Source organism: Dipodomys ordii, unplaced genomic scaffold (genome assembly GCF_000151885.1).
Source record: "Dipodomys ordii isolate 6190 unplaced genomic scaffold, Dord_2.0 Scaffold61, whole genome shotgun sequence".
NCBI classification, from domain to species: domain Eukaryota; kingdom Metazoa; phylum Chordata; class Mammalia; order Rodentia; family Heteromyidae; genus Dipodomys; species Dipodomys ordii.
In genome coordinates, this window is record NW_012267277.1 from 1,767,640 (window position 1) to 1,778,671 (window position 11,032).

The 11,032-nt window shown below is 47.2% G+C and overlaps 1 protein-coding gene across 1 annotated transcript in view; it reads left to right on the forward strand.

Annotated features, from left to right (window-relative positions):
* The first annotated feature begins 8,528 nt into the window (after positions 1 to 8,528).
* Positions 8,529 to 11,032, forward strand: part of Cpt2 (carnitine palmitoyltransferase 2) — a 21,923-nt gene continuing 19,419 nt past the window's right edge. Inside the window, exon 1 of the mRNA XM_013022335.1 lies at positions 8,529 to 8,768. Within this exon, the coding sequence (XP_012877789.1) occupies positions 8,626 to 8,768 (143 nt within the window). The 5' untranslated portion in view covers positions 8,529 to 8,625. The remainder of the gene's footprint in view (positions 8,769 to 11,032) is intronic.

An 11,032-nucleotide genomic window follows, 5' to 3' on the forward strand; every position in this document is an offset into this window, starting at 1 on the left:
TCTCCCTCAGAGGATTCATTATTGTTTGTTAGAATGTTCTTTCTTCTCCTGATTATCCCCCTCCCACTTTAAATGGCTGACCTAGTGGTCCACTATTTGTCCAGGGATAGTTTCCTGTTTAAGAGAGACATAAACTCAGCTGGGCACTGGTGGCTCATGCCTGTAACCCTAGCTACTTAGAAGGCTGACATCTGAAGATCATGGAAAGCTGTGAGACTCTTATCTCCAATTAATCACCTAACAACCAAAAGTGGAGCTGTGGCTCAAAGTGATAGAGTTCTAGATTTGCTCGGCAATGCTAAGGGATAGTGCCCAGGCCCTGAGTTTAAGTCCCACAACCAAGCAAAAAAGCAAGCAGCAATGGTCTAAGTCTACAGGTACAAGACATTTCAAAAAGTAAAACAACATTTCAAAGAGCAAAACAAATGCCTCATTCTGTGACCATCCCCAGCTCTGAGCTGAGGATAAAGAAGGCATGGTTGGAAAAGGAGCAAACTCTGCTCAAGATGGCCTAGAATCTCTTCCAGATTCCTCCTTGCCTTCTCTCTGCCCTAAAAAGCCCACCTATAGAGATACCCATGGACTTGTTTCTCCTGGGCTTCTGGATGGACTCTGATCATGGAGTCATGAACAGGACAAAGAAGGCCAGAGGAAGTGGAGTGGCTTTTACATCCTGTTTGCTTCCTACAGGGTCATCTGGGGCTTTGGTGCTCTGAACAGGGGCCCATGGCTCTATTCAAAGTGGACTCTTGATCCAAGTAACCACGTCAGCCCTAGTTGGGCCTCAGAATGACACCGGTGTTACTAAGGGCTGGGAACATGACTCAAGTGGTAGAGTACCTGCTTAGCAAGTATGAGGCCTTGACCCCCAGTACTCAGCCCCACTAGACAACAACAACGACGACATCAACAACATACACACACACACACACACACACACACACACACACACACACACTTCTGTTGGTTCTGTTTCTTGGAGGAATCTAAACTAATATAAATAACTTTCCTGGTAGGAGGAGTCCAAATGGAGCTCTGCACTTCTCTGAGCTGGGCACTGGCACCACCAACAGACCATCTGGGGCTCATTTAAATGTGTGTTGCCTGTTTGTAAACATGCAGGTTATTGAAGTACAGCAGAACATTAGCCTTGGCCTTATCTGCCAGCTCCCACCCCCATCAGGCCTCTAGTAACCCAACTTCTCCTCTCTGCTTTCCACTTCCTCTCATAGCTACCACCTTTGTCTGAGCCATGGCAGGAATCCCCAGCCCATCACACAGCCATTGACCTTCAACTGCTGCTAACTCCCAGATTCCATCTTCTCCTTCCCAGCTCTGATCCTGTCTGCCAGGCATGTACAGCTCTTCCACCACAGCTCGTGTTTTCATGCTTGTGTTCCTTAGTCACCTAATAAATCTCTAATGAGGACCACCTAGAGCTGACAGCAAAAGCTGAGGGTCTAGGGGGAATACAGGCTGGGAAACAGATAAGAGCAGTCACATGCTGGCAGCATCCAGAAAAAGAACACGAGGGGAGGAAAGCAGGTCATGGGGAAGGCAGCTGGCAGAGGAGCAACACTGTTATGAATCTTCCTTACTGTTCAGCAATACCCAATGTCTCCACAGATTACAACTATTGTACTGATTCTCTAGGACAAGAGGTCAGCATACCGATTAGAGACTAGGACGCTGCCAGTGATGGGACTTGCATTTCCTGGGGGTTTGGCATAGCTGGGTAATGATTGCAACACTAGGGAAAAGGGTGACTAACACTTACCTAGCACTTGCCTGCCCAGGTATTGTGCTAAGTGAGCTAAGTGAGCTCCACTCACTCCTCATATAGCACCTACATGAACTTGGCCCTGCTACACACCCATTTTATAGAGAATCAAGTGAGCTGCACAAAGCTGATGGCTTGTCTAAGGTCACTATTGAGAAACTGCAGTGTTGGGGATTTGAACTCATAGTTTCACTCCATGGGCCTAAATGTAAACCACAGCAGCTATGTCAAGGGTATGGGCATCAGCATCAAGAAGCCAACAGCTGGGAAAGCAAGAAAAACAAGTCCTTTTACATATGGGGCCAGGGTAAAGAACAGGTCATTCAGGATTTCTTTCCTTCTAAATATTTCCTGGGTCAGTGTATTTCTAGGAAAACCCTTCTGAAGCTCTTACCATGTTCTATGCTTTTTATATCACAGGGTTTCACCACATCCAACTTTCCTACATTGTAGCTGATTCTCAGCATTAGTGTAACATATTTAAGGAGCTGTTTAAGGTCCAGGAACTGAATAAAACTACCTCAATTACAGAAATTCTAGTGTGTGTATAAACAATAGCCTGATCATTATCAGAAATTTGTTTGGCGCCACTGTGTGGCGAAGGTTGTAAACACCTGGATACTTAGCTTTGAAATCATATATCTTAACTGTTATTTAAACTGGGGAGAGTTGACGTTATTTTAAAGTTGTGGACATAGTATCAGACTTTATTTAGTATTGTTTGTTTTTATTTGTCAGTCATGGGGCTTATACTCTGGGCCTGGGCGCTGTCCCTCAGCTCTTCAGCTCAAGGCAAGTGCTCTACCACTTGAGCTACAGTGTCATTTCTGGTTTTCTGGTGGTTTATTGGAGATAAGAGTTTCATGGACTTTCCTGTCCGGGCTAGCTTTGAACTGCAATCCTGAGATCTCAGCCTCCTGCGTAGCTAGGATTACAGGCATGAGCCACCGGTGCCCAGCTTTATTAGTATTTTGTGTCATACTATTTCATATTCCCATAGTTTAAATTTGAGCAAAATGTGGCCCATCTATGCCATGTTATTTGTATGTTGGGTATCTGAGTTTTATAGGACCCTAATGGAAAGGTTCTGGGACAGTTCCCCAAAGAAAGTGCCATGTGAGCTAGACTTTACCCAACAGAATCCCCAGAAATAGATAATGGAGAAAAGAAAAACCAGTCTAGACATAGAGAGTGGGATAGGATCTGCCCTGAGCTAAGGGAAGGCAGCAATTTCAATCATTTTGACAAGACAGTGATCTCTGTCTTCAGTGCCACTTTACAGAATGTGTTCCTCTTGTTCTCTTTACATTCCCACTTTCTCTTATTTCTACAGATGTACATGGATTCTTTTTTTGTTGTTGTTGGTGGTCACGGGGCTTGCACTCAGGGCCTTGGTTCTGTCCCTAGGCTTCTTTTGTGTTAAAGGCTAGTGTGCTACCACTTTTTTTTTTTTGGGTCTGGTTGTGGGGCCTGAACTCTGGGCCTGGGCGCTGTCCCCCAGCTCAGCTCAAGGCGAGCGCTCTACCACTTGAGCCACAGCGCCACTTCTGGCTTTTTTCTTTTTGCTTACATGGTGCTGAGGAATCGAACCCAGGGCCTCATGCATGCAAGGCAAGCACTCTACCACTGAGCCACCTTCCCAGCCCGTGTGCTACCACTTTGAACCACAGCCCCACTTCTGGTTTTCTGATGGTTAATTGGAGATAAGTGTCTCTTGGATTTTCTTGCCTGGGCTGACTTTGAGCAACAAATCACAGATCTCAGCCTCCTGGGTAGCTAGAATTACAGGAGTGAGCCACTAGCACCCAACACATGGATTCTTTTTAAGGATAACAAATCCAGCCAGAATTACTGCAAAAGCATGGTTGGCATTCCATAAGGATCCAAGAGCTGACTTCAGCAGCCAATTGCTTAAACTGCTAATTCAACCATTTTAAGTTGAATTTCCTACAGTGTTTTAGATGTGGTTGTCCAGAACCTTGGGTCTCACCTCTCTCCCCACACGATTGACCCTTGATATATTTAAGAAGCTTATTCAGCAGGCTCTGGTGGCTTGTGTCTGTAATCCTAGCTACTCAGGAGGTAGAGATCTGAGGATCATGGTTTGAAACTGGAACAGGCACACAAATCCATGAGACTTTTATTCCAATTAACCAGTAAAAAGCCAGAAGGGGAGGTGTGGCTCAAGTGGTAGAGTAACAGGTTTGAGTGAAAAAGCCAAATAAGAGCATTAGGCCCTGGGTTCAAGCTTTACAACTAGCAAACATGCAGAAAGAAAGAAAAAAAAGAAAGAAAGAAAGAAGGAAGGAAGGAAGGAAATGAAGGAAGGGAATGAAGGAAGGAAAAAAGTAAGGAAGAAAAAAAATTATTTAGTAGATTCCTAAATTTAGACTTACTGCCTCCATGTTGCCTTTAAAATAAGCCAGTGGCTCAAGCTCCAGAAAGACAAACTTTCACAACCAATAGAACTTTGTACCCTTTGTTCTGAGGAACAGATACTTTAACATTTTGAATATTTTATGAACAGATGGGACCATTGTGATGCTTCAGAAATCCAGGTCCATCTGAAGTACATCATCTCAGACAAGAGCTTCACCCTGGAATCCCCCCACCCTGTCCAGCTTGACAATAGAAAGCACATGCATGACTGAGCCCACAGGAGAGGGGGAGGCCGTGTGAGGAGGGTGGACTGGTAAGAGTAGCAGTGAAACATGTCTGCCTGTGCTTCAATGAAACACTGGGCCCCAGTGGCGCTGTTGGGTAAAAGTGTGACCCCTGGTCACCAGCCTTCCAGCCTGATCTCTACCCTGCAGGCCTAGGCATCCATTCTGAACAGTCATGGGATGATCAAAGATGTGATGTCTTTGATCAATCCATGGAGGTGCTGAGAGATGATGTTTAGTTCTCTGCTACCTCCTCTGGAAGTGAGCCAGCCAACATGGGCTCCTGAGTCCTGTGGAAAAAACTCAGCATCAGCTTGAAAGATGTGTTTAAAGTTGGGGGCTGGAAGTATACCTCAGTGGTAGAGCATCTGCCTAGCCTGAGGCCCTCTCCACCTCCCCCCCCAAAAAAAAAGACAGGTGCTGGTGGCTCACATCTGTAATCCTAGCTACTCAGGCTGAGATCTGAAGCTCGCAGTTCAAAGCCAGCCCAGACGGGAAAGTCCAGGAGACTCTTATCTCCAATTAACTACCAGAAAGCCAGAAGTGGCGCTGTGGCTCAAGTAGTAGAGCACTGACCTTGAGCTGAAGAGCTGAGGAGTAGCTTCTAGGCCCAGAGTTCAAGCCCCACGGCTGAAAAAAAAAAAGATTTTGGAGAAGAGTGAAGAGATAGTCTGGCTGGAGCATGAGTCCTAAAGGATAGAGATGAGAATGTATCCTAGGTTGATACCTGACAGAAGTCCTCTGAGATCCAGGATCTCTCCACTATTCTTTCTATTTTTCCCAGTTACAGGTCAGAAGTTGCATATGCCCGCCACCTCCATGATGACATGACCTTCAACTCAAGTCAGCTTTTAGATGAGCCCCACATTCTCACTACAGTGGTGCTGTCCTGCCTTTGAGTGGGGGCTTTCCTCTGTGCTGGTGGCTTTAGAATTGCATATTCAGTACAGGATCATGCCTAACTCTAATGTCAGTGGTCACTCCAGCAGGATCATTCAGGAACTAGCTCTCCAAGACATAGAACAGAATGTTCGTTATTTTAAATGACAACCCCATCATTAATTAGTTCCTGGCAAAATGGGCCAGAGGACAATACAAGAGATGAGACTGGAGAAAAAAAAGCCCTCCTCTTACAGGTAGGTGCACAGCTGGATAAAACCCTTCTCTTCAAAGGAGTCCTTTCCAGGAGTGGAGAAGGAAGCATCTTAGTCAGCAGCCAGGGTCACGAGAGGATATATGGCCATCCTTCTGAATAACTGAATAACTGTCTTGATCCCTCCTCCTGTCTACATTTTTCTACTCCACCTGTCAGTCACTCACCTACAATTGAGGAAGAGTTCATAGAGGTCATGCATTTCTCTTTTTGTGCCAGTCCTGGGGCTTGAACTCAGGGCCAGAGTTCTGTCCCAGAGCTTTTGTGCTCAAGGTTAACACTCTACCACTTGAGCCACTCTATCACAGATCCATTTCTGGCTTAAAAAAAAGTTAATTGGAGATAGGAGTCTCACAGACTTTCCTGCTCAGGCTAGCTGTGAACTGTCATCCTAAGATCTCAGCCTCCTAAATAGCTAAGATTATGACCACCTGTGCCTAATTGAGGTTATGTATTTTGAACATAGCTAAAGCAAAAAAAGCTGAAGACGTGGCTCAAGTCATAGCCTATCTAGCAAGTGCAAAGCCCTGAGTTCAATCTCTAGTACTTCAAGCAAACAAATAACAAAAAGAGTTTACTAGGCAGAGATGCATGGAAATGCCATTCTAGGTAATGAGAACACTTGGCAGGGTGCGGGGGGGGGGGCTGGGGGTAGGGTCACAGAGAAAAGACCAGTATGAAGATGATGAGTCCTTTAATGTCACTACAGTTACTACAGCATAGAGTTCTTCAGGCGACATGATGGAGAGGCACGTGGGGCCTAGAATATAAAAGGCCTGGGACTAAAGCTAGCCTCAGGTTAGGTTTGTTTCTACTGACTATGTACCCACAGAAAGCTTTCCTGACCATCTTTAAGCCATTGGATTGGATGGGCCCTATTCCTTGGCCCTTGTCTTTAGAATTGAGCCATTGTCTTCTATTAGGTCTACTATTTCTCTGGTCCTCTGACTCCCTTAGTTCTACACAGATCCAGATATCTACCTCAGGTTTCAAGCCTCCAAAATCTGTTAGGATTCAGACAACTGATTTTTTTTTGGTGGTGGGGGGTGGACTGGGTGGGGGGAGTGTCGGTCATGGGGCATGAACTCTGAGCCTGGGCGCTGTCCCTGAGCTCTTCAGCTCAAGGCGAGCACTCTACCACTTGGGCCACAGCACCACTTCCAGTTTTCTGGTGGTTAATTGGTGATAAGAGCCTCATGGACTTTCCTGCCCAGGCTGGCTTTGAACCATGATCCTCATATCTCAGCCTCCTAAGTAGCTATGATTGCAGGCGTGAGCCAACAGTGTCCAGCTACAACTGATCTTTCATAGGAGGGATTTTATATCTTCTCTCTGACTGTGCACTACAGGCAAGTAGTGCTGATGTTTTGGACTTAGGCCAGTTAAGCCTGTTTTTCTTTAAAGGAGGAGGATTACATATTCAGTATTTTTGAGTTTTGTGCTTTGCTCTTCAGTATTTATGATCACCACTGAAAGATGCAGGAGCTCATTAGCAATTTTCCTGTTAAACTCATGGTAATGCAACTAAAGGACAGAGCTGAGACCCAAACTCAGCTCTCTTGACTCTCAATCCAGTGCTCCTTTGGATGTGCTCTAGCTCCTGGTTCTTACTAGCTAGTTATGGGACAGAATGTACTTGGCTCCCTCAAACCCTCTGGGTCCTATCTGAGAGCTAGTGCCAAAGGAAGGTTGAGTTTCCAGAATGGAATTCTGTTGTGTCTCAATCCAGACAGCATAATTGTGTGTCTTCGGATACCTCCCTCTCTTCTTCTGTGAAGTGGAAGTGGATCCTCCTCGATCGGTAGCTACAGCTGAGATCAGGGACTGGAATGGGGTGGAGGTGATTTTTTGCGATTCTGTGGTTGTTTTCTGATGGGTGAAGGATGGTGGATATATGTTTAAACTGTGGAATCTTCCAGCCAGAGCTGGCAGGAGCTTTGAGGGCAGTGCGTAGTGAAAGGCCACCTCCTGTCCTGTGGGAGGCTGGCCTGTAAGACTCCTCAGGACCAGAGGACAACTGTTTCCTTTTAGCAGTGAACCTCCAGTCTGGAACTGAGCAAGCTGAAAATGGATGTTCTCCAGGATGGTCTCTTGCCCTAGAGAGGCTTTTCTGAACCAAAACGGCAGATTCCAAGACTATGGTTTCTGGATCCTGTACACATTCTTTCTGATACCTGCCAGGCTGAGCTGGCAGGGCCCGGAGCCAGAGCTGAGGGTCAGACAGTGGCTAAGAAACTTGCTATCAGCTGGATAGGTGCTGGTGGCTCACACCTGTAATCCTAGCTACTCAGGAGGCTGAGATCTATGGATAGCAGCTCGAACTTGGGTAGGAAAGTTCTTGAGATTCTTATCTCCAATTAATCACTGAAAAGCTGGAAATAAAGAAATGGAGCTGTGGCTCAAGTGGTAAGAATTTTCTAGCCTTGAGCAGAAGCTCAGGGACAGGCCCAAGCCCCGAGTTCAGCCCATGACCCACACTCTCCAAAAGCCTGCATGTCAAAGATCTACCCCCTACCCCCACCCTCCGGCGAAAGGCACGAATTACTAGTCAACAGCAATAACAACACCACACCACCATTTATATTCCAAACTACCTTGGTGAAATAAATCTAGAATCATGGGAGGTGTGTTGATCTCTAAGGGATCAAAACTTACTCTAGGTTTGTTTAGACTCTTTCTTCTGATCGCGTCACGACTGTCTTGCCCTGTAAAAAGAGAAGGGAGGGACCTCAGGACTGAGTGTCCCCGCCTCGAGGGTTGGACGGAGAAACGAGTTATCCAGAGGTCGCTGCTCCCAAAGCCTGGCAGGTCTGGGCGCGCCGGGCGGCGGGCGGGGCTAATATGGGCGGGGCCTCCCGCTGGAGGGGAGGGGCCTCCCGTGGGCGGGGCCGCCCTGCCGCGCCGGAAGTGGCCCTGTGGGCGGAGACAACTGGACTTGGAGTCGCGTCGCGGTGACCTGGGTGCTGAGGGCCACGGCCTGTGTTTTGACCTAAGAGCCCCTGGTCCGCCGCCGTGTTCTCCTCGGGACGATGATGCCCCGCCTGCTGCTTCGCGTCTGGCCCCGGAGACCTTCGGCTGCCCCTTGTCGGACCCTCAGCGCCGGCTCCGGGCCCGGCCCGTACCTGCAGCACAGCATCGTCCCCACCATGCACTACCAGGACAGTCTGCCCAGGTGAGCCCGGCCGCCCGGTCCCCGCCGCCAGCTCGGGGTCGGCCCGGCCTGATGATGCGAAGCTGCTACCGAGCCCGCTTCCACCCTCAAGCTTCCAGCTTGGAGGCAGCCATACATGCCCCAGCCTGGAAGGCCTGTCACGTTCATGATCCTCTGCACTGAAACCCCAGCACCCTCAAGCTCTCGCCCGGAACCCTCCTGTGCTCAGATTCTCCAATTGGAACCCTTCTCCGATTGCTCTGCACTAAACCCAACTTCCCACCAGTCCCGCACATTTCTCCCTGAAAAGTGTCCTACTTGAATATCTCCAGCACCAACCTCCAACTAGGGTGGCCCCAGGAGGACGTTCATGACTGGCTCAAATGTGAACGGGCCCATTTTCCATGTAGCCTTCCTCAGCTTCTCCCAGGGCTCTGCCACTCAGAACAGTCTGTCACCTCCCCATTCTTTCAGTATCCGGCTGTTTTAGTACACCATCATTCTCCACAGCAGCCCTCATTTTCACCCTTCAATGGACGTGTGTGTGTGTGTGTGACCTTCCCATTCTTTCAGTATCCGGCTGTTTTAGTACACCATCATTCTCCACAGCAGCCCTCATTTTCACCCTTCAATGGACGTGTGTGTGTGTGTGTGTATGTGTGGTGTTGGTATTGGGGCTTGGACTCAGGGGTCTGGGCACCATCCTTCATCTTTTCTGCCCAAACCTGGCGTTCTACCACTTCAGCTACAATTCCATTTCCTACTTTTTTTTTTTTAATTGGAGATAGGAGGCTCAGAGACTCCTTCCTGGGCTGGTTTCAAACTTCAGCCTCCTGAGTAGCTAGGAAGCCAGACGTGAGCCATCAGAACCTTTTTTATTCTAACTTCTAAATCCAATCTGCACCTGAACGTTTTTACCCCCATCAAACCTTCAGCACCCCTCCCACTCAGACTCCTCCTAAAATATCTTCCTTCATCCACTTTACTCCCTGAAACCTCAGCCCACTTTCCCAGAATTCTAGACACCACTCTGTAGAACCCCCTCCAACTATCTTATTCAGATTAGATCCAGAACCCTTCCAAATTCTCAGTCCCCTTCAGCATAGGCTACACACCTTCTGCAAAACCTTACCTAGAATCTTCCAGCCCTATCAAAATAGTCCCAATAAATCCTTCTTTCCTCCTCCATCACCCAGTGCTTTCTTAAATGTGGTTTCCTGTTTTGTTTTGTTTTATTCCCCTTGACCACCCAACCTTCATCTGAATTTCCAGGTCTCCCCCAGTAATAGAAATTCCCTTCACATTCTAAAACCCAAACTACACTGTCTTCTCTACTCATTCCCCATTTAGTTCCTAGAGCCAAGTTCCAAATTTATCTCAGAAACTTCTCACTTTCTTTCTCACCAAACTGCCATCAAATATCCCCTAGCCAAGGGGCTTGAGGCAAGTACTTCCTTCCCAGGAAAAGAACACCTTATCACAGGTGTCTCCCCAGACCCTGTGTTGCTATGGGGAGCTACTTAACCTCGCATTATCATGCTGACCCTGCCCTATCAGCAAGATCATTTCCTGTGAAAATTACACTGGGCCAGCACCTAAGACAATATAAAATGGGAGTACCTGAACTTGGTAGAAGGAAGAGGGAAAGAGAAGAGGACTTTGAGTATATGCGAAAAGTGGGGCCTGAGTCCTCCTTAACTCAGCAGTGGCAGTATGTGGGTGAAAGGTGAGGACTGACAGCTGTTCTTCAGTTGCCAAGCTGAGTCAGATGCCATTGACTTTGAAGCAGGGCAGTGCCACACCCAGGTTTAAGATCAGAGAGATTTTTTTCCCTTGCATTTCAGGATTGAAAAAGCTGGAAAAAACATTAAGGATCTTTTACTCCAACCCCATGCATAGCAGTGGTCATTGATATAAATAACCAACCTTAACTTAGGCCTCCACTAACTAAATATAGAGTGGTAGATGAGAGATGAAATTCCTTTTGTCTCTGAGATTATGGACTAGTAAAATATATTTCATGTTGATGTCAAACTCTGACTTGGAAATCTGGTTGAAACTAGTTTCAGATTCTTTGTGTACCTACTATTTTTTAGCTATATTTTTAGGTAATTCACTTCTTTTTCTTTCTTTTTTTTTGGGGGGGGGGTCCGGTTGTGGGCCTGAACTCTGGGCCTGGGCACTGTGCCTCAGCTCTTCAGCTCAAGGCTAGTGCTCTACCACTTGAGCCACAGCGCCACTTCTGGCTTTTTTTTCTTTTTGCTTATGTGGTGCTGAGGAATCGA